The sequence below is a fragment of the Macaca mulatta genome, chromosome 5, assembly GCF_049350105.2.
Source record: "Macaca mulatta isolate MMU2019108-1 chromosome 5, T2T-MMU8v2.0, whole genome shotgun sequence".
Lineage (NCBI taxonomy): Eukaryota > Metazoa > Chordata > Mammalia > Primates > Cercopithecidae > Macaca > Macaca mulatta.
In genome coordinates, this window is record NC_133410.1 from 79,201,936 (window position 1) to 79,226,005 (window position 24,070).

The 24,070-nt window shown below is 42.8% G+C and overlaps 1 protein-coding gene across 3 annotated transcripts in view; it reads right to left on the bottom strand.

Moving 5' to 3' along the window:
- Positions 1 to 272: 272 nt before the first annotated feature.
- Positions 273 to 24,070, bottom strand: part of PDGFRA (platelet derived growth factor receptor alpha) — a 64,276-nt gene continuing 40,478 nt past the window's right edge. For all 3 annotated transcript variants that reach the window (XM_015138691.3, XM_078002668.1, XM_078002667.1), the window contains exons 13-23: positions 21,481 to 21,585; positions 20,974 to 21,084; positions 20,460 to 20,613; positions 18,478 to 18,644; positions 13,126 to 13,241; positions 12,636 to 12,758; positions 11,088 to 11,199; positions 9,730 to 9,829; positions 9,514 to 9,619; positions 8,063 to 8,304; positions 273 to 3,666 (exon numbers count right to left, since the gene is read on the bottom strand). In XM_015138691.3, coding sequence (XP_014994177.1) covers positions 3,519 to 3,666; positions 8,063 to 8,304; positions 9,514 to 9,619; positions 9,730 to 9,829; positions 11,088 to 11,199; positions 12,636 to 12,758; positions 13,126 to 13,241; positions 18,478 to 18,644; positions 20,460 to 20,613; positions 20,974 to 21,084; positions 21,481 to 21,585 — 1,484 coding nt within the window. In that variant the 3' untranslated portion in view covers positions 273 to 3,518. The remainder of the gene's footprint in view (positions 3,667 to 8,062; positions 8,305 to 9,513; positions 9,620 to 9,729; positions 9,830 to 11,087; positions 11,200 to 12,635; positions 12,759 to 13,125; positions 13,242 to 18,477; positions 18,645 to 20,459; positions 20,614 to 20,973; positions 21,085 to 21,480; positions 21,586 to 24,070) is intronic.

Below are 24,070 nucleotides of genomic sequence, written 5' to 3' on the forward strand. Positions count from 1 at the left end.
GCCGGTCATGGTGGCAGGCACCTATAATACCAGCTACTGGGGAGGCTGAGGCAGGAGAACTGCTTAAACTCAGGAGGCAGAAGTTGCAGTGACCTGAGATTGCACCACTGCACTCCAGCCTAGATGAAAAGAGCAAAACTCCATCTCAGAAAAAAAAAAAAAAAAAAAAGGCCTAATATAGAGTCCTACAAATGTTGCTAAGAAAGTAAATTGAACAGGATTGCTTTAATTCTTATGATTAAACTAAAAACAAAAATGCTGGAACCTTAGCATAACTTTAAATTATATATCATTTATTGAAATATAAAGATCTTCATTTACACGTTTTAAAACAAAAACATGAACAGGGGCATTCATAATACATTTTGTATTGGTAGACCCTATCAAGTTAGTTCTTCTCACACATTCACCACACTGTTGTTTTGGGAACATGTAAGTATCTTTCTCTTTATTTCTAAAATATAAATTTTGGACATTCAAAAGTGCAACAGTTAATGTGCCTGTGGGGATTATCACAGTTAAAAAAATATAAACAAAGGCAGTGATACAGCTTGTCATAAATGTTTTGGCAGTATTCTCCAAGTCTATATAGAAATACATATATACATATTGATGTATAACATCATTTTATCTTACGTCCCTCTTCACAAAAATAGGACCATTTTGTACAGATTGGCAGACCACATTTTAAGGACATCACTGATCATTTAAAAAGTCACAAATTGTGTTTCTCAGGCCAGCTTTGATTGTCATCATAAAAATAGAAAGTAGGAAAGATTGGCAAATTTTCTTCTGGAGACTTTGCAGGGGGCCAAAAAGGAAACAAATCTGGAATTTGTTGAAAACACACACACACAAAAATGCAGTCATATACAAATTCAGGTGGGAGCATTTGTTAGGACTGGAAACTGCTGGACTGAGAAGTTTCATCCGGTCTCATTATGTCATGCAAGGCTCACGGCAATATCAAAATGCAAAGCACCAACAAAATAAGGCTGTACAAGGGAGAGTGAGCGATAAACAGAATGCTTGAGCTGTGATTCTAGAAACACAAATGTATTTCAAGTCTAATTGGCTCTACAGAACCTAGTCAGGTTTTCGTTTTTAATTGGCCAATCTGGCTCAGTCTTGGCACTTACTATGAAATAGGTGGATAAGAAAGTTGGGACTTGCATTGAGATTACACCAGTAGGTAGTCAAGTACTTTGTTATTGCTTCTACATCTTCCAAAACATCACCTGCCAATAGCACATACAGTGATTGCAGTAATCACAGCCCATGTTTCATTCATATGGTATCAGCAATTAAGCAGTATTGCAAAGAATGCCAATGAACTCACACCAACCTGTTTGACAGTGTGGATAGATGTGACAATTGATCCTCCCATCTAACCTCAAATTATCAGTAAAACTTAAAATGTTTTTTCCACCAAAACACTGAGCTGGTTACACAGAGACTTGGAACACTGAATTGCATAATTGTTGTACATGCCTTTCCTTGGCGGGGAATGGAGTGGGAGGCAGAAGATGGGAGACGGGGCAAGTTCATCTCCCCCATACGGTAGGAAGTAGCATCTTTACTTTTGGAAAACCTGTCAAAACCAAACTTTAGCTTTCTCAGCCTCAGCTAAGACTGGAAAGTTAAATTAAGATCGCAATTGCTAGCTAGATGGCATTAAATGTCACTAACCTGAAGCCAAGGATTTAAATAGTAGGCTTCCTGCATGGTTGAATTCCAACCCTGTTCCAAAGTTCAAATTATTTGTTTCCCATGGCAACTTCCTGAAACCTAAGTCAGTGTTTCTGAAAACTGGCAGATCAGAACAGCCAGGGAGTTTAGAAAAATACAGATTCTGGTTTCCCTCAGACTTCATACTTCAGAATCTCAGGGATGGAAACCCAGGATCCAGTCATCCCGGCTGCCATGCACATTTGAGAACTGAGGATCCAGGCTAATGCACATCCAGCCTCCACTAAAGAATACCTTTATGGTCTCGAGTTTCAAACTCTTTCTCTTTAGGGTAAGGGGTGAAAGAAGGAGGCTGATGTCTGGGCATCCTTCTGACCCTTTTCAGGTTCATAGATTCAAAAAATGCATATATTGGGGTCATCAAAGCTTTCACCAGGCATAAAGAAAAAACAAAAAACGTCTGCAAATCCAGTCTTTTTGCTGATCATTATATTTTCCATTGGGTAATATACATGAGAAGTTATGTTCAGCACAGGTTTATGCCTCTACATTGAGAACTTTTAAGACTTAAGAGTCTTGTTTCCTGTAATCCCAGCACTTTGGGAGGCCGAGATGGGTGGACCACGAGGTCAGGAGATCAAGACCATCCTGGCTAACATGGTGAAACCCCGTCTCTACTAAAAATAGAAAAAAATTAGCTGGGCGTGGTGGCGGACGCCTGTAGTCCCAGCTACTTGGGAGGTTGAGGCAGGAGAATGGCGTGAATCCCGGGAGGCGGAGCTTGCAGTGAGCCAAGATCGCGACACCGCACTCCAGCCTGGGTGACTGAGCAAGACTCTGTCTCAAAAAAAAAAAAAAAAAAAAAAAAAAAAAGAGTTTTGTTTGCTTCTAATCCCATTATTTCAGAGGGCAGTTAATTGTTTTTAATACAATGGATTGGGGAACCTATTCAGTACAGTTAAAAATTCTGACTTCCTGGACAATACTACTTTTACTTTGTTCTCTATGCTCAACTAAATTTAATTCACTACAGCTATTACCATACTTTATAGAGAAACATGTTATTTAATATAAATGTCAAAAACTGTCAAACTTGTCACCTACTTAGTAAGGATTGTTTTAAATTGTGCTTTCTCTGGAGGGAAATCATGTTACATATTACACATTTAGCATTACTGATAACAGTAGTATTATTATAAATGTAGATTACAATATGAAAATGAGTTGCCAGGCTTCTAAATGCCCCAAATCTATTAAACATAGTTGGTTAATTGTTATTCTTTATCTCTTTAACACTAAAAAAAATAGCAAAATGTTATAGTACCAGTACCCTTTAAGGTTCAAAAGTGGTTTTTCATGCACTTCTTTAAAAAGTTCAACAGCAGCTGATATCAGGTTTCAAGAGGGAAGTACATGGATGGATTGAGTGGTCTCTTCAGAAGTCCAAAGAAGATAGTTAATACAATCTAAACATAGCCTTGGTTAGAGTTATTTACATAATTACAATGCTGAAGTTTTGCCGCAGTATAAATTGTGTCCATTGGACTCTCACCAATGTTCTTGAAGCACAAAGTTCACCTTCCGTGGCCTATTATTCCCCTGTCCATCTATCTCCAAACTTCACACACCGCTGAGATGCTACTGAAAAAGTTCATTTCAAAATATCCCATTCATTCATATTTAGAAAGCCCCCTGAGGCCCTTGGCTGGGAACTTCTCTTTAGACATCAACCAAGTCCTCCTCTCAACCTCCGCATTGCAATAAAGTGGTTTTCTGAACGGGATCCAGAGGTGGCCCCAGAAGTGGAAGGAACCCCTCGAATCTGCCAGTTACAGGAAGCTGTCTTCCACCAGGTCTGAAGAGTCTATGCCGATGTCGTCCATCATGTCGATGTCTTCAATGGTCTCGTCCTCTCTCTTGATGAAGGTGGAACTGCTGGAACCCGTCTCAATGGCACTCTCTTCAGAGGTCTGCGAGCTGGAGGAGGGAGAGAAGAGCAAAGATTACAACTCCTGCAAAGAACTAGAACTAGACTGTGGCTCCCTAGAGACAAAGGAAAGCCTTTGGCATTCAAATCTGGGCTGTACGGTATGGCAAGATTCTGCCCCCAGGCCTGACATGCTGTGGTAGGCCACATAGAAAACCAAGGTCCACCCATCATTTTTACACTTCAGCTTTCCTGCTTTTCTGCCAGGTCTTTCATCAAAGTTGCTGACAAGCTGCAACAATTTCTACTTGCCCTACTCAATCCTAATGGAAGAGAAAATAAGCAATGCCTGATCCAAAGGCCCGGGAAGGTAGAGCAGGGGGTGAAGTCAGCTGCAAGCTGCAGCCAGGCCCATCAGGTGCTCTCCCGGAAGCCTCCTGGGCATCCAAACTGTGTTCTCAGGATCTCATGCCACTTGCCTGGAATGCCCTCTTCCCCTCTCTCTTGACATCCAATGCCCGCAGCCCCCATCCCATCTTGAAGGCCCAGGTGATGGCTCCTTACGTACTGGAGCAGTGGCTGAAAGGGGAGTTCTGGAGTCAGAAAGCCTTAGGTCTGGAATGGTCCCCCCACTTACTAGCTGTGTGATGCTACACAAGTTACTTAACTTGAACTTGAACTTCAACTGGGAAAGTTCAATTCCTGGTGTGTCAAATTCTGCAGCTCAGCCTGGTGTAGCCCTAGAAAATTTCTGGGCACCTTTCTCATGTTATTTATTTCAATGTGACTTTCTAACTTTATATAAAAGCAGAACCCTCTTACAACTCAAATATTATTCGGAGCCCACAAATACAAAGTAACCAAATTGAGAAAAGATCTGAGACAGAGAGCCCTAGATTCCCTGCTCAGCCTTCCCCGACCCCTGTGAAGTTCCACCACGGACCCCTAAAACTTGGAGGAACACCGTTTGCTCAAGGGATATAAACACATTATAAAAACTGGCCTGAGCAAAGCATAATAAAAAACCAAAGACTGATAGGCCACTTTGTCCCATCTTCAAATCACATAACATATTCTAAAACAAAATAGAAAAGCCATACTTTTAAAATTACCCAGTTCATACAAATAAACAAGGGCTGTCTACATATTATACCTAAATTGGTTAACAAAGGTCATAGTCATAAGCCTTCAAAATAATGCTCTTATGGGAAAGAAGAGGGAAAAACACACACACACACAAGCAACTTGGACCTTGAACGAGGGGCCACTATCATCACCTTCTCCTACCTCTGTCCAAGGGCCATGCAAAGAGAGCAGAGAACTGGGGCATAGTCTCCTCCATCCAACCACGTGAACTAGTGATTCTCAGTCCTGCCTGGGCATTAGCTCCACCTTGGTGCTGAGTTAAAGAATCTAGGCCAGGCGAGGTGGTTCATGCCTATAATGCTAGCACTTTGGGAGGCCGAGGCCAATGGATCTCTTGAGGTCAGGAGTTCAAAACTAGCCTGGCCAACATGGTGAAACCCCATCTCTACTAAAAATACAAAAAGTAGCTGGGCATGGTGGCATGTGCCTGTAATCCCAGCTACTTAGGAGGCGGAGGTACAAGAATGGCTTGAACCCAGGAGGCAGAAGTTGCAGTCAGCCGAGATTGCACCACTGTACTCCAGCCTGGGTGACAGAGCGAGATTCTCAAAAAAAAAAAAAAAAGAAAGAAAGAAAATCTAGGTAATGATCATCCAATGACTGCTAATGTTACAAAAGGCAGACAACTGGACAGTGCAAACCTCCTGACAGAAGCACACAGAACCATCTTTGAAGCATGTTTGCCAAAGATCTATCCTGAGTCAGGTTAAGTTCCTAGACTAACTACCAGTTTGCAACACATAGAGAGGACAGAAGCACCTGAGAAGGACACTACAAGGATGTAATCAGGATAATGACCTCTGGCTCCGTACATGTTGCTGCAAAGGACGTGATCTTGTTCTTTTTTTTATTTCATTTTTGTATTTTCCACTTCTTAAGTTCAAGAGTACATGTGCAGTTTGTGCAGGTTTGTTACATAGGTAAACATGTGTCATGGTGGTTTGCTGCACAGATCATCCCATCACCCATCCTTTAGCTATTCTTCCTGATGCTCCACCTAACCCCCAACCCCTGAAAGGGCCCAGTGTGTGTTGTTTCCCTCCATGTGTCCATGTGTCCTCATTGTTCAGCTCCCACTGATAAGCGAGAACATGCGGTGTTTGGTTTTCTGTTCCTGTATTAGTTTGCTGAGGATAACGGCTTCCAGCTCCATCTGCAAAGGACATGATCTCATTCCTTTTTATGACTGCATAGTGTTCCATGGTGTATATGTACCATATTTTCTTTACCCAGTCTATCATTGATGGGCATTAGGTTGATTCCACGATTTTGCTATTGTGAACAGTGCAGCAGTGAACATATACGTGCACGTGTCCTTGTAATAGAATGATTTATATACCTCTGTCACCTCTGGGTATATACCCAGTAACGGGATTGATGGGTCAAATAGTATTTCTGCCTCTAGGTCTTTGGGGGAATTGCCACACTGTGTTCCACAGTGGTTGAACTAATTTACACTCCAACTAACATTGTAAAAGTGTTTCTTTTTCTCCACAACCTCACCACCATTGGTTGATTTTTGACTTTTAAATAATAGTCATTCTGACTGGTGGGAGATGGTATCTCAGATCTTGTTCTTTTTCATCGATGCACAGTATCCCATGGTGTATATGTGCCAGATGTTCTTTATCTAATCTACTGTCAATGGGCATTTAGGATAATTACATGTCTTTGCTATTGTGAACAGTGTTGCACTGAACATACGTATGCATGTCTTTATGGTAGAATGATTTATATTCCTTTGGTTATACACCCAATAATGGGATTGCTGCGTCGAAAGGTAATTCTGCTAAAAGTTCTTTAAGGCCGGACGCAGTAGCTCAAGCCTGTAATCCCAGCACTTTGGGAGGCCAAGGCGGGTGGATCACAAGGTCAGGAGATCCAGACCATCCTGGCCAACACGGTGAAACCCCGTCTCTACTAAAAATACAAAAAATTAGCCAGGCGTGGTAGCAGGCACCTGTAGTTCCAGCTACTCGGGAGGCTGAGGCAGGAGAATGGTGTGAACCCGGGAGGTGGAGCTTGCAGTGAGCGGAGATCTCACCAATCCACTCCAGCCTGGGTGACAAAGCAAGACTCCATCTCAAAAAAAAAAAAAAAAAAAAAAAGTTCTTTGACTCTATCTCAAAAAAAAAAACAAAAAAAAAAGTTCTTTGAGAAATCTGCACTCCAGAGAGCAGTGTATAAGCATCCCCTTTTCTCCACAACTTCACCAGCATCTGTTATTTTTTGACTTTTTAATAATAACCATTCTGACTGGTGTGAGATGGTATCTCATCATGGTTCTGATTTGCATTTCTCTAGTGATCAGTGATGTTGAGCATTTTTTCGCATACTTGTTGGCTGCATGTATGTCTTCTTTTGAAAAGTGTCTGCTCATGTCCTCTGCCCACTTTTTAATGGAGTACGATAATATTTGTGAGATAATTTGAACTTTAACTGGCTGTCTGATGCCTTAACGATTTATTGTCCCTGTTTTGGGTGAGATAATGGCATTGTAGTTATTTTTAATAACTTTTTAATAACTGTTGCTATTCTTTAAAATAGAGCCCTTATCTTTAAGAGACACACACTAGAATATTTATGGGTGAAATGATATGGTGTCTAGGATTTGCTTCCAAACAATCCAGAGGAGGCTGAGGAGAGACAGACATGGCCATGCATGCATCCAGGCTGGCAGAGTGCACAGTCATTGAAACTGGGTGATGAATACTGAACAGCTCACTATACTATGTGAATTGTGCACATGTTAGAAATCTTCCAGAGTATAAAATTTGAAAGAAAGAAGAATCAAATTAGCCAGGGAGCAGTTGGCCACCACCCCCAGGGATTCTAATTTGTTGTTTTGGGTGAGGCTTGTATATCAATAGTTTTTAAATCTCTGCAGGTGATTCCAATTCACAGGTAGGGTATAGCATCAAAGGACCCAGTCCCGCCTCTCTCCACTTTTTCCCTAGTTCAATGACTATTTAAGACAATGGCAGGAGAGGCTTATATGATCTCAATAATCACAGTTCTGTATCAATTTGATCAAATTACCTGAGAACTTAGCTCAAAGATTCTCCACCAGAGAAGCATGACCCTCTCCCCCACAACATGCACACCCCTCTCCCAGCCCCAGGGGGAATATATTAGAATCATCTGGGAAGCATTTTCAAAACCACACCGACCTCCTGAGGATTCTGCAACTTGCCCCCAAGTACAGATTTACTACCCAGGAGTGCACCATTATCAGGTCCTCTCCTTCATGGCCTGTGGGGGAGGGGAAAGGTGAGACACTGACGCTGCCCCCACAGCTACCTGTGTCTGTTCCTCTTGCCCAGGTCCTCCTCCTCAGGGACAGGGTCAATGTCAGGCAGAGGAATGATGTAGCCGCTGTCAGCGCTCAGTCTCTGCTCATCCAGACCACCCTCCCAGTCCTTCAGCTTGTCTTCCTCATTTTTGTAGGTGACACCAATGTACGCATTGTCTGAGTCCACACGCATGCGTGCCACAGCAGGATGGTCACTCTTCAGGAAGTCCAGGTGAATTTTTTCATAACTCTATAAACATTCATTGAACATATTTAATCAAGTTTTAATGACCAAACCTCAAAAATGAATAGAGACACTCAGAACTTACTATTATTTAACTGTACATATTTCCAAACTATCTAGAAGATGTGGGACTTAGTTGAAGGAGAGTCATGTCAACTATCCCCAAAGACGTAGAACATGAAGAAGTGGCCACCAACGGTAAAGAGCTTCTGCCAGTAGGTGCTAAGATACCAGTGGCCCCTTCTCCAAGTCAGTAGCTACAACCGAGAACCCTTCTGGTCCTCATCACATTGCCTTTCCAGGGCTTGGATGGGTCCCACAGAGAGGCAGTGAGGACTTCTATTGGGGGGATAATACCCAAAGCCTTCATGATCCTTAAACATTGGAGAGGTCTAACATTGGATGTGAACAGACCCTATTTTCAACAATAGCTTCAATCTCTTCCCACCAACACATTTCCACCAATCAGTCTCTTTGACCAACTGAGGGTTAATTTCCTGCTGCCTCCTGCCTCACTGCCTCACTGCCTCACTGCCTCAACTGTGAAAGTTGTAGTGGGCAGTGAGATAATTAACAGACAGAAGTGTTTAATTTGCAGTTTAGCACACAATCTCCTAATGCTGTTCCTCCTTGAGAAAAATGAAGAACAATGATAAGTATAAAAAGTCTACACAGGGACTAATCTGAATCTAAGAAACTGAGGTTATGTCTGAGTTTTCCTCTCAACACCTCAGCAGAAAGTTGTTTTATTCATTTACATATCGTGCTTGGTTCCATGAAATTACATTTGTTCCTCTGAACAATGCTTCCTATTCCACAAAAACCAGCTGGTGCCACAGATAACAGCTGAGGTTCTTCTTTCCAGTTAGCTGGTAAAAGCCAATTTTGCATGGATTTAAATGCATTCAAATTAGCGATGTAATGGCCATGGATTCCCTGAGTCTTCTAACTGCACACTAACTTCTGATACTCAAACATCTGGAGAAGAGTAGGTGCTGCACATTTAAGATGAAAGGAAAGACCCGCGGGAAGGAGAGGGTTTTCATTCATCATTGCTACTAGGGTCGTGTGGAGCACCGCCATGAAGCCCAGCAACTGGATCACACAATCTTTTGCCTCTCTTGAAAATGCTCCTCTAGAAATGCCAAACAGCACAGCTCACTGGTATAACTTTCAGCTTTATCCAGACCTTTCCACCCACAGATCCAAACACACCTTTTTATATTGTCCAGGCAGCAGATTCTCCACAATCTCACTCAGGTGGTAAAAGGAGGGTCTCTTCTCTGGCTCACTGTTCCAGCATTTCACCATGATCTCGTAGCTGAGGGACAGAACTCAAGAGTGGGCACAAGGGGGAAGTCTCAGGGTCCCTCCCTCCCCCTAGACCCACAGAGTGTGAACACAGGCCCCCGGGATGGGGAAGAAGCTCACACTTCACTGGTAGCATGGTCAGGCTTGGCCATCCGGTACCCACTCTTGATCTTATTGTAGAAAGTAGAATCCACCATCATGCCAGGGTAAGGAGTACCACCTACAAGCCAAACAATAAACACCAGGACTAACAAATGCTCAGTGCATTGTTGAAACACTTGGCATGATAGAACACCGTTAGAACACCTTTCAGATCCTATAGCCTTGAAACACTGTTTTTTTTTTTCAAGAAAATTCAGTGTCATCATCTCCTTGACTTCAGAGACCAGCTCAAATCTTAAATTTAATTAGGACTGCAGGTTGGTCAAGTCCAAGTACCATAAAAAAAATTCTACATCTTTAGAAACAAGCATTCAAGTGTTTTTCAATGTGTATGACTATTGGATCAACACAGACAAAATGAACTAGAAAAGCAAGGAGAAATTCTGAATCATTAAAACTCAGAGAGTCTTTTTCACCAGGTATGTTCAAATCGCTAAAGCAAAAATCAAAGTGGGGGCCTCTCTGCTTTTAAGGGAGTACGAGACTCCATTAAACCACTGGGGGATGATCCATTGTGATCATCCATGGAGGGAGAACTAGGATGAAAAGGGAGACGGGGCAGGAAGACACACTTTCCTATTACATCCTGATCACAGATAAATCCATGAAACATTTCACATATTCAAAGCCAAGGCCAGGTCAAGTTAAGTTCCCTCTCTGAAGCCTTCCCACACTATTCCAGGACTCCTTTCTCTTTACTCAAGATTCGAATTGCAATTTTAAATCAGTACCACACTGTTTATCCTAAGTGTGTAAGTCTCATCTCCCCAGATGAACCATCCAGATGTCAGGGTTATGGCTGATCCTTCTCTTAGGGACCTCACCGGGCAGCCCAGGGCACCTGGGTTGTTCACCACCTGGGTTGTCAAGACTGGCCAATGACAACCAGGAATGAGAGCCCTGCCCTTCCCTCCACATATCCCTTTTCACTTAATCATCAATCACCACCAGGTGACGGAGGGCCCACTCTCCAAGGGTGTACCCATGTGACCCAAAGCCCAAAATGAAAAAGCAGCTGGGATGCAAATATCATTGGGACCACTTCCAATGGGAGGAAGTCACTCTGGCATAGCCCAAAGGAGAGGAGGGGCAGAGGTCAGGAGTGAGATGCAACCCCCAACAAAGACCCCATTTCCACCTTCATGGGCCTATCTCAGACACAATAAGGCACAACGTGTGGTATGAGGCAGCTGAAGGGTACTGGCCTCACACCAGGTTATCTTAACACTGTATACATGCTGGGGCTTGAAAGAACACATTTTCCTTCCAGTGGTGTTTCAGAACAGCCCAAACAAGCAGCAATGTCAGGCCCATACCAAGGGAAAAGATCTCCCAGAGCAGAATGCCGTAAGACCAGACATCACTCAGTGTGGTGTAGAGGTTGTCAAAGATGCTCTCAGGAGCCATCCACTTCACGGGCAGAAAGGTCTGCAAGGAAGGAGGGAGAGAGTTAAACCCATGTCTACTCACTGATGATCTACAGCAGTGGAAATGGAAAAGGGTTCCCTTTGGGCTCTTAATAACTTGTGCTAATTATCTTGTCCCATTTGAGTGTCTCTTATATGTGTTTTGTTCATTGCTGAACTCTCAGTGCCTAGCACATAGTAGGTGTTCAACAAATACTAGATGAATGATGAATGATCAATATTGCCTTTTATGTCCTCCAAAGGAATAATATCCAAAAACACTAATCCTGAATTTTCACCCAAAAGGTGTAAGCCCTGAAGGGACCTGTTTCCTCTATTTAGATATTCCTGGGAACAAAATTAAGAACAGATCCAGTGATCTATGAGCCGATTACAGCTATCATGGCCACATGAGTACATGAATCACACACAGCATGGATGCAGGCCATGCCTTTCCCTAGGTGGAAGCAGCAGCTGCCATGAGCTGTCTCACGTCCAGTGCACTGAGGTGATTTGGAATTGTACCTACAGGGAGCAGATGTATCCCTACAGGGAGCTGTGTCATCTGCTGAGAAGCGGAAGGAATGGGGAGAGTGGTCCAAGTAGACAACAAAATGAATATCTTTAAGGAAACTGTGCCTCCAAGATATATAAACCCAAATGGTTTCAATATTTTAGGGGTCACAGATGGCTTTTGAAAATCTGATAAAAGCTTAAAATATAGAGACATCATTCTTGGGAATGCATGCTTGTCCATGCATACACGGAATTGACATATTAATAGCTAACACTTGCCAGGTGCAGTGGCTCACACCTGTCATCCCAACACTTTGGGAAGCTGAGGCAGGCAGATCACTTGAGGCCAGGAGTTCGAGACCAGCCTGGCAAACATGGCAAAACCCTGTCTCTACTAAAAATACAAAAATTAGCTGAGCATGGTGGTGCATGCCTGTAATCCCAGCTACTCAGGAGGCTGAGGCAGGAGAATCGCTTCAACCTGGGAGGCAGAAGTTTGCAGTGAGCCAAGATTGCGCCACTGTTCTCCAGCCTGGGTGACAGAGTGAGACTCTGTCTCCAAAAAATAGAAAATAAATAAATAAAATAGCTAACAGTTATTGAATGTTGTTTCTATATGCCAGGCACTGTCCTAAGCACTTTACATGAATTCATTGATTTAATCCCCATAGCAACTCAGCAAATAGGTACTATTATCACCTCCCACTACAGTCAGGGAGATAGAGGGGCAGAACAGTCAAGTATCTAGCCCCGAATCCAAATCAAGTAAGTGGTGGAGCTGGCACTCACACCTGGGCAATCTGCTGTCGAGGCTGTGTACTGACCCCTTGTAGTGTACTGATGTTTTAAAAAACAGGCACCGAATCTCTAGAAGCAACACCTGACTTCAGAGACTAAAGTGAAGGACAGTGAGCATGCCCACTGAGGGAAGTGAGGACGTACACTGCCTTTCGACACATAGTTCGAATCATGCATGATGTCTCTGGCCAGGCCAAAGTCACAGATCTTCACAATTTTTCCTTGTGCCAGGAGGACGTTGCGAGCAGCCAGATCCCGGTGGACACACTGCACGGAAAAGGAAGAAATGACTCAGGGTCAAGCCATCTGTGGCTGAACCAGCATCACCCCTGCAAGACTGGCCAATCCCCGATCCATGGTGGTACTTGGAGCTGCCTGCCTGGATATAAAGGGCTGGCCTTCTCCCAGGTTCTCATTCCACCCACTCCCAACAGAGAGAAAGCTCTAGAGAAGAGTAGATGTCTGATTTCGGACTCCCTGCCCTGTGTAGGGGATGAAGGAGAGAGACAGGTAAGTAAGAGGCCCCTGTTATTAATGGCCTTTCCAAGATCTATCTCCTAGCATCTCCTTCCACACTCCACTCACTCTGAAATCTGTGGCTGGGTCTGAAAAGGTCTCTGTTCCTTGAACTTACATTTTTTGAAGCCAAAAACTCCATTCCTCGGGCAACTTGATAGGTGAAGCTCAACAAATCCAACAAAGTAAGGCCTTCTGAGTTATCATCTGAAAGGAGGTTTTTGACTTCTGAGTCTGCAGAAAAGAAATTAAATGTATTGGTGCTGGCAGGCAGCAGGAAATCATCAGGTTGCAGAGGCATGCCCAAAGAACACATCCAAAAGTATTTTCTTAATTTTCTTGTAGAATGTTTAGATCTCACAGGTGAATATCACTATGCGAAGGTTCTATTTTAGAAAATAGATATATAGGCCAGGCATGGTGGCTCATGCCTATAATCCCAGCACTTTTGGAGGCCGAGGAGGGTGGATTGCCTGAGGTCAGAAGTTCGAGACCAGTCTGGCCTACGTGGTGAAACTCTGTCTCTGCTAATAATACAAAAAAAGTAGCTAGGCATGGTGGCATGTACCTGTAATCCCAGCTACTAGAGAGGCTGAGGCAGGGGAATTGCTTGAACCAGGGAGGAGGAGGTTGCAGTGAGTTGCAGTCAGCCAAGATCACACCACTGCACTCCAGCCTGGGTGACAGAGTGAGACTCTGTCAAGAAAAAAGAAAGAAAAGAAAGAGAAAGAAAGAGACAGAAAGGAAAGAAAGGAAAGAAAAAGAAAGGAAAGAAAAAGAAAGAAAGAAAGAAAGAAAGAAAGAAAGAAAGAAAGAAAGAAAGAAAGAAAGAAAGAAAGAAAGAAAGAAAAGAAAGAAAGAAAAGAAAGAAAGAAAGAAAGAAAGAAAGAAAGAAAGAAAGAAAGAAAGAAAGAAAGAAAGAAAGAAAGAAAGAGAGAGAGGTAGGGAGGGAGGGAAGGAAGGAAGGAAGGAAGGAAGGAAGGAAGGAAGGAAGGAAGGAAGGAAGGAAAGAAGGAAGGAAGGAAGGAAGGAAGGAAGGAAAGAAGGAGATATGCAGAAACACATATCTGGTTTAAAAATTATACACACACACACAAAATGATATAGTTTGGATATGTTTCCCCACCCAAATCTCATGTTGAAGTGTAATCCCCAGTATTGGAGGTGGGGCCTGGTGGGAGGTGACTGGATCACAGGGGTGAATTTCTCATGAATGGTTCCCCTTGGTGATATCCTTGCAAAAGTGAGTGACTTTTTGCACGATCTGCCTGTTTAAAACTGTGTGGCACCTCTCTCTCTCTCTCTCTCTCTCTCTCTCTCTCTCTCTCTGTCTCTGTCTCTCTGTCTCTCTCCCCCTCTCTCTCACTCTCTCTCTCTATTTGCTCCTGCTCTGGCCATGTGATATGCCTGCTCCCCCTTTACCTTCCACCATGATTGGAAGCTTCCTGAGGCCTCCCCAGAAGCAAATGCCTGTATAGCCTGCAGAATCATGTGCCAATGAAACCTCTTTTCTTTATAAATTACTCAGTCTCAGGTATTTCTCTATAGCAATGCAAAAACAGCCTAATAGAGAAAATTGGGATCAAGGAATGGGAAATTGCTGTAAAGATAACTGGGTAACAGGCAGAGATTAGAAGAGTTTAGAGGGCTCAGAAAAAGACAGGAAGATGAAGGAAAGTTTGGAACTTCTTAGAGACTGGTTAAATGCTTGTGACCAAAATGCTGAAAATGATATGGACAATTAAATCCAGGCTGCCAAGGTCTCGGATGAAAATGAAGAATTTATCGGGAACTGGAGTAAAGGTCACCCTTGTTAGGCCTCAGCAAAGAACTTGGCCACATTATGTCCATGCCCTAGGAATATGTGGAATTTTGAACTTGAGAGTGATGACCTAGGATATCTGGTGGAAGAAATTTCTAAGCAGCAGTATTCAAGACATGGCCTGCCTGCTTCCAATAGCCTACACTCAGATGCAAAAGCAAAGAAACGACTTGAAGTTGAAACTTACATTTACAAAGAAGCAGAAGCTAGGCGCAGTGGCTCACACCTGTAATCCCAACACTTTGGGAGACTGAGGTGAGAGAATTGCTTGAGTCCAGGAGTTTGAACTAGCCCAGACAACACAGCGAGACCCCATCTCTTAAAAAAATAAAAAATAAAAAAAATAAAAGGGAAGCAGAGCACAAAAGGTTGGAAACTGTAGCTTGGCCATGTGACAGAGAAAGTAAAAGCTTTTTTGGGAGAGAATTAAAGAGGGATGCTGGGCAACCACTTGCTACAGAAATTTGCATAACTAAAAAGGAGGCAAAGGCTGATTGCCAAAACAATGAAAAAAGGGCCTTGAAGGCATTTCAGAGACCTTCATGGCAGCCCCTCGCATCACAGGCCCAGAGGCCTAGGAGAGAAAAATGGTTTCATAGGCCTGGCCCAGGGTCCACTGCCCTGTGCAGCCTTGACACACTGCTCCCTGCATCCCTGTGATGCCAGCTCCAGCCATGGGTCAAAGGAGTCCAAGTGCAGCTTGGGCTGCTGCTTCAGCGTGTGACAGCCATAAACCTTGGCAGCTCCCATGTGGTGTTAGTCTGTGGGTGCACAGAGTGCAAAAGTTGAGGCTTGGGAGCCTCTGCCTAGATTTCAGAGGATATATTAAAAAAACCAGGGTGCCCAGACAGAAGCATGCTGCAGGAGTGGAGCCCTCATAGAGAACTTCTACTAAGTCAGTGCAGAGGGGAAATGTGGGGTTGAAGACCCCACACAGAGTCTCCACCGGGGCACTGCCTAGTGGAGCTATGAAGAGAGCGCCACCATCCTCCATGAATAATATATCCACCAACAACTTGCACTCTGCACCTGGAAAAACCCCAAGCACTTGACACCAGCCCCTGAGAGCAGCTGCAGGGGCTGAACCCTGTAAAGCCACAGGGAGTTCCACCCCTCCCAAGAGCTCCACCCTTTGCACCAGTGTGCTCTGGATATGGGATACGGAGTCAATGGAGTTTATTTGGAGCTTTCAGCACTGCTGAGTTTTGAACTTCTGTGGGGCTTGTAGCCCTTTTCTTTTGGCCGATTTCTCCCTTTGGGAATGGGAATGTTGACCCAAGGCCTATAACCCCATTGTATCTTAGAAGTAAATAACTTGTTTTTTATTTTACAGGCTCATAGGTGGAAGGGACTTGCCTTGGTCAGATAAGACTTTGGACTTTGAGTTGATGCTGGAATGAGTTAAGGCTTGAGGGGACTATTGAGGAAGGATGTTGTATTTTGAAATGTGAGAAGGACATGAGATTTGGGAGGGTCCAGGGTCAATATGATATAGTTTGAATATGTGTCCCCGCCCAAATCTTATGTTGAATTGTAATCTCCAGTATTGGAGGTAGGGACTGGTGGGGGATGAATGGATCATGGGGACAGATTTCTTATGAACGATTTAGCACCATCCTTTTGGTGCTGTCCTTGCAAATAGTAAGTGACTTCTTGTAAGATCTGACTGTTTAAAAGTGTGTGGCGCCTCTCTCTTTCTCTGTCTCGCTTGCTCTTGCTCTGGCCATGTGATGTGCCTGCACCACTTTGCCTTCTGCCATGACTGGAAGCTTCATGAGGCCTCCCCAGAAACCGAGCAGATATACCAGCATCATGATTCCTGTAAAGGCCGCAGAATCATGAACTAATTAAACTTATTTCCCTTATAAATTACCCAGTCTCTAGGATTTCTTTATAGCAATAAAAGAACAGCCTAAAACACACACAGACATACACACACACACACACAAAACACACACACAGATAGCCACAAAGACAAATCTCACACAATTATTTTGTTTGCCTCCTAAATTTCTTTTTTTCAACCATAGTTAGCAAATCATCTCAGCTACCTTTAAAACACACATACACATAAACACACACTAAAATCTTCCATGATGAAATACAAGGAGCACATATACAAGCTACATGAAAAAGTAGCTTCTGGGAATTGCTTTATTTTCTTTTTAAAGCCACCTTTGTAGTACTTTGCTTATAGTTTGTTAATAAAATCAAACACCAATCACATGTGATAGCATCTTAGAGATCAGTGCCAATGACTTTGCTTTGAGTTTCTTTGTTTGTAACTTGTCCACTTTCCCCAGTTAGTCCCATCTGGAAGGGTCCCAGGGTTTTCGAGGAAGAAGGCAATTTAATCCAGAAGTTCTCAATTCTTTTTGAAAATGTTCAGGCAAGTGAAGAGTAGCTCTAGCCATTCACATTTTTTTCAGATAGCCACGGAAGGCCAGAAAGCAGTGGTCTGCCTGCCAAAAGGGCTTGGGCCTGAGCGTGACTCAGGTTCCTCTGACATTTTGTGCCAACTCCACCAGCCCAGCCTGGGAAGCAATGTAAACTATTTTTAACAATATGGGAGGGGAGAGGAAGTACTGGTTCCGATAACTCTCACTGGCTAATCTTTTAAAAGCGCTTGGAAGTTCACCCATTTGGCAATGAGAAGTGAATGGAACTTGGAACTGCAGAAATGGAAAATATTGTGTACTGAGCTTTGCAAAACAAACAAATTCCTTTTTTTAATGGATTGTACCTTTCACTTAAGAACCCTGAAAACATTCAGAGCACATCAATAATTTCCAAAACAGTGTCCATGGCAGCTCAACACTTTTTTGCATTGACTAATGGGAGGGCTCAGACCCAAAAAGACAAGCTCACAGGACAAGCCAATGTCAGACTTCCAACCTCATGTCTCTGACCAGTCCAGGGCTCTGGAGGAACCACCCTGAGCAGATGTGAAGTGGTCCATCTGGTCTGGGCATCAGCTAGACTCCCTGGAGTTTATAAATCAATTTAACCCTGCCATATATTCGTGTGCTTCAAACACAGATAGACCCACCTTCAAAAAACATTCACCAGAAACACTTGTCCAGAAAATGTAACTGCAAATTATCTACTCTAGAGTCCCTATCACAAATTGAATGTTAGGAAAAGTAAAAGCAAGGGTTACTGAACTCACAGACATCAGACACTTCTAAAACTTAAGGAAAAAAAACGGTGTGAGGAACCAACATAAGACTGCCAACTTGTAGGGGTATTACATTACTGCCAAGTAAGGGCATTAAAAACAATATCAGTCACCATATTTTCATTAAAAAAGAAAGACATGCTAGCAACAAAAAAGGAAGTTCATTATATCAGAATAAGTAATTATTTTTTAAAACATATTTACTGCAGGAACATACCAGGAAAATTCTTTAAAACTATTACATTTAAAGTTTAAAAAATTTGTTACATTGTCGGCTTTTATTCTTTTTAGTTTACAGGCCACAAACCTGGAAATATGTCACAGAACTGGCTGTGCAGACCTGAATTTAGAGACCACGTGGGCTGCCAGGTTCACTTACCATCCCTATACACTTCCCCCCTAAATACTTTAAGTATCATAATAAACCACTGGACAGTCCCAATACCCAGAGTGAGTATAGACACTTTTACCTAACATAGATTTCTTCTTATATGAGGCTGGACGATCATACAGTGATCTCTGGATGTCGGAATATTTAGAAACCTCTTTCCTTTCTAGCATAGGGACATACTGTGTAGTATCAGCCTGCTTCATGTCCATGTAGTCACCATTGTTTTCAAAAGATAAAATAACATAGCTGTAAAAACAGAAAGAGAAATCTTACCCAGGGTGCCCTTCTGAAGTGGTCATTCCACTTTCAGTAGATGATGATTTTGGGGGACCTACAACGTGCCAGGTACTGAGGTAGGCATGGGAGCTAACCAGGTAAAAGCAAAACCAATCCACACCCTTCACATGAGGTGATCTAGTCAAGGAGATGAGCATTAATCAAATAGTCACAGAAATACATGCACCACAGCAATTCCACTACTGGATGTCTACCAGAGGAAAGGAAGTCATCCGAAAAAGATACTTGCACACACATGTTTATAGCAGTACAATTCACAATTGAAAAAATGTGGAACTAACCCCAAATGCCCATCAATCAAGGAGTGGATAAAGAAACTGCAGTGTATCTATACATATGTATGTATAGGTGTGTGTATATATATATATACTACTCAGCTATTAAAAGGAATGAATTAATGGCATTCACAGCAACCTGGATGGGACTGGAGACTATTATTCTAAACAGCAACCTGGATGGGACTGGAGACTATTATTCTAAGTGAAGTAACTCAGAAATGGAAAACCAAACATCGTATGTTCTCACTCATAAGTGGGAGCTAAGCTATGAGGACACAAAGGCGTAAGAAGGACACAATGGGCTTGGGGACTCGGGAAAAGAGAGGTGGGTGAGGGATAAAAGACTACATATTGGGTTCAGTGTATACTGCTCCAGTGATGGGTGCACCAAAATCTCACAAATCACCACCAAAGAATTTACTCATGTAACCAAATACCACTTGTTCCCCCAAAACCTATGGAAATAAAAATTTTTTTTAAACAGGGGAAAAAAGAAACATAACAAACAAAATAAATACACAGATCAACTCAAACTCCGATGTGCTGTGAAGGAAGAATGGTTTCAATAGCCTGTAAGGAAAATGACTTGATCTGGGGGATCACAAAAGCACTTTTCAGAAGACGTAGAATGAATCCCACTGACAAAGATGGGAAAGACTGGAGGAATATTTGTCATGGCACCTGGCACATACAAAGGACTCCACAAATGTCAGTTGCCATGATGATTACTGTCCACTTGGTTTCACAGCCAGTTCCCTGCACATCTTTAGCAGGAGCCTGCACATCCTGTAGAGCCTCATCTAAGACAGTGGGGCTGTGCTCCCATGGATCTGTAAGTCCATTACACTTAAAGTTTGAAGAATTCACTACATTAAGTCTGTCATTATTCTTTCTCAGTTTTTCAACTCACAGGCCTTGGAACCGGAGCCATGTGGCCATGTGGCTTGGGCATATAATTCCTTCTACCCAATCAATTTAGCACCCATTTGGTGTCCACTAAGTAGTGATTTATTGTGATATTACAGAACTTCCTATCTACAGAGCTCTTTACAGCCACTTGTAGGTTTCTGCAGTAGGGATCACTATCATTGGCGTCATTTATAGGTCCAGGTTCAGCAAGGACCTCGAGCTTGGAGATCCACAGACGGTTCTCGCAAGGTTCCAGAACTCAAGCATCCCTGGCCAGAGTTGCATTTTATAGGTCTAAATGGATCACATGTAAATAGCAGAAGAGCTCCCAGAATCATTCTAACTCTCACTCTCATTCAAACCTATCAGCAAAGCCTTCCCATGTCCAAAACACCTGTAGACATCATGAATCTCTCTGCATGATCATGGAATAGTCAACTGGGCAGGATGGTTTGACTCTAAGTCTTGCTACCTTGGGCACTGAACCTGCAGACATGGAATCTATCAGGACATGGGTCTTTCCATTTGTGATGCCTGTAAGATAATGATAGACAGCAACGTCTCTCTTTGCACCCACCTCCGTGTGCTGTCATCAGCAGGGTTCAACCCAAAGATATCCAGCTCTTTCTTTGGCTTCTCTGGGTGGCGGCTCAGGAAGCTATCCCTATTCTTATGCAAATAGTTGACCAAATCTCCGTAGAAGCAGTACTCTGTGATGATGTAAATGGGGCCTATGGAGACAAAAATCGTTAGGAGATGGGTATGAAAATGAAGAACAGAAAAGTCATGAATTATCCTGCAGACCATATGGGGCAGAAAAAAACAAGATACCAAATAAGTGGGTTTTTTTTGTTTTTTTGTTTTTTTTTTTTAAAAAAAAGAGCCATGAATGGCTATGACTGGACTGGCAACAGATTTCGCTCAAAAAACAATGAGCTTCCATCAATTCAAGGGACCGGTCAGCTCCATTCAAGGGACTTCTATTCCCTGGCATGTGTGGGGATGGAGAGTGGAGGATTTAAGCCTGAATGAACAGTTTTCAGAACCACATGTGTCCAATGAAAACCCTCACTCCAGGTCAGTGAGCCCACCTGACTTGGTGCAGGCTCCCAGCAAGTTTACAATGTTCAAATGTGGCCCCAGGTGAGTCATTATCTTCAGTTCAGACATGAGAGCTTGTTTTTCACTGGATCTGGCCGTGGCTGTTGAAGGAATAAATCACACATCAGTCCTGCTGAGCTACCAACTTCCCGTGCTCAGAAAAAAACCAAGAACATGGCTAATCCTGTGATTGGATATCATTCTATTTACCAAACGTCTAAATGAAGTAGACGGCTACTTGGCCTCAATGCTAATAACTAATTCCTGGTCTTTCTAGCAAAATGAAGTCTGGAAATAACAAGCTCTTAATTTTCCAACATATGGGCAACAAGAGCAATCTAAATAAACCTAATTGACAAAATTGTCTAAATACACATAAAACCTGGAGTCAAAAGAATCAGGACCTAGTCCTAAATGTCTTATTTACTAGCTGTATGATTTTGAGAAATTCCTTTAATATCCCCGTGCTCAAAAAATCCCCAGGAAGGAGCACTTACGTTTTAGCATCTTCACTGCAACTTTCATGACAGGTTGGGACCGGCTTAATCCATAGGCTGTTCCTTCAACCACCTTCCCAAACGCTCCAGACCCCAAGACCCGACCTGTGGGCAGGCAGAATCATTAATACCCAAAAACTCCAGCCGCCTCCTCAGCTTTCTGCACCGTAGCCAGCTCTCTGTGGGTGGACAGCTGTGCGGGTGTCTTTCCTGTTTGGAATAAGCATAATGACTCCTCCAAGTCATCGTGTCAAAAACGGACTTGAGCCCACAGGGAAGGAAATTAGCATAATTGCTTTTGTCGAATAACATTTGCAGGGGAAAGAAAACACAGACGGGAGAAAGGAGGGTGCATGCCCTGGTGTGAGCATGCTGTCTACCAGCTCCATGCTGGGCCAGCCCCTGGGATCCTCTGCCTTTGGAGGCTCTCACCCATAGCCCCTGGTTCTCTCCCCTTCTGTTTTCCATATGCAAACAGGGGCATCTTTTGTCTTAATAAATTATTAGCCACTGGAAATACTTCAGGATTCAAAATATCACTGATTCCAAGGAGTGACTAAGTAAAAACTTCAGGCTGGGCTCACTGCTCCCTATTTATTAGGAAAGCCACTCCACCAAGAGCTAAGCACGCCCGAGAGCACAGCAATTAGCTTCATGTTGGGAGGAGATTTACGTAAAGACACTGAAGCTGTTGTCCCACCCTGAAAGGGCTCACAGTCTGAGAGAAACATTTCCCAGGGTGTCAGTCTCACCGCGGATAGCCAAGCCCAGGAAAGACTTGGCTCATGAAAGACACTAACAGCCAACACTGACTCTTACTGCATGTCTGTGTTACTGGAAATTGTACCTGGAAGGGTATTGCTTCACCAGCAATGCCTCTCAGTATAATGGGAATTATGCCCCTTTCCCCGTATTTTACTACTTTTTAACTTCCTAAGCTCCTCATCCCTTTTTGGGAAATAGGCAGGAAAATAAAGAAAGCTCAGATATAAATATATGAAATTGGGAGCAGCTCTTATAACCGCCCCATGAGTTCTCCTTGCCCGCTGCCTAGACAGAGCCAATTTATCAAGGCAGGGGAATTGCAATAGAGAAAGGGTTTAATTCACACAGAGGTGGCTGTACAGGAGACCTATTCCACTATTACTGCTATTACTCAAATCAGTGTCTCTGAAACTGGGGAATTTCTACTATTCTACTATTACTCAAATCAGTGTCTCTGAAACTGGGGAATTTCTACTATTCTACTATTCTGCTATTACTCAAATCAGTGTCTCTGAAACTGGGGATTTCTACTATTCTACTATTACTCAAATCAGTGTCTCTGAAACTGGGGAATTTCTACTATTCTACTATTACTCAAATCAGTGTCTCTGAAACTGGGGGAATGGGGTTTTTAGGATGATTTGGTGGGTAGGGGGTGAAATGGGGAGTGCTGATTGGTTGGGTCAAAGATGAAATCATGAGCTGACGCTGTCCTCTTGCACTGAGTCAGTTCCTAGGTAGGGGCCACAAGATCAGATGAGCCAGTTTATTGTATTGACCTGGGTGGTGTCAGCTGATGCATCAAAATACAGGATCTCCAAAATATCTCAAGCACTGACCTCAGGTTTCACAACAGTGACCCCTAAACCGTGCTTTCTAATCTTGTAGCTAATTTGTTAGTCCCACAAAGGCAGTCTAGTTCCCAGGCAAGAAGAGGGTTTGGCAAAGGGCTATTATTGTCTTTTTTTCAAAGTCAAACTATAAAATAAGTTCCTCTCAAAGTTAGTTTGGCCTATGCCCAGGAAGGAACAAGGACAACTTGATGGAGTTGGTTAGATCATATCTCATTCACTGTCATAATTTCCTCAGTTGCAACTTTTGGAAAGGTGATTTCACTCTGCTGCCTTGCTTGATTTCAGTTTAAGTAACTCTCCAAGCAGACTTCTGTATTGTGGAATGAGACAGGTAAGTAATTAAAACCTGCATTTGGCATTCTTTAACATATATACTGTTAGATCATTCATCCTAACACAGCCTCTACCTATACTTTCATTTGCCTTTGTCTTGCTTTCATTCATTAGGAGTGTGATTTAAAAAAAGAAATACTGCCTTGGACTAAAGCTTCATATTCTTGGTCTTAGCCCAGGATTGAAATATTTGAAATGCTTGTGGTAAGTTGGCTTGCTTATTTTTACATATTTTGCCTTAAAATGTACCTATATTTTTATATTCCATATTCCAAATATATAAAAAGGAGTATCTAATGCATCTTTAAAACGTACTGAATCAAAACACATTTTGTGGTTGTCCTCATTCATTTCTCATCTGCTCATTTTTAGTCACAGAAATTCATCTCATTTTCAATTCGTGTCATTTCTAAAGCAAAGCAATTTTGGTGGGTATCCTTGCCAGCCCTCTTCATATTCTCTTCTCCCTTTGTAAAATTTTCCTTAACTATAATTTGTTATGGAACGAGATTTTAAAAAATCATTGCAGTGATCCAATTAACTCATTGTCAAGACAGAAATGTATTTCTGAAAGCAAATTTCTATTGCCTAGTTCTTACTAAGCACAAGCTCAGGTCTCTATTCTGCCAAGGCCTATA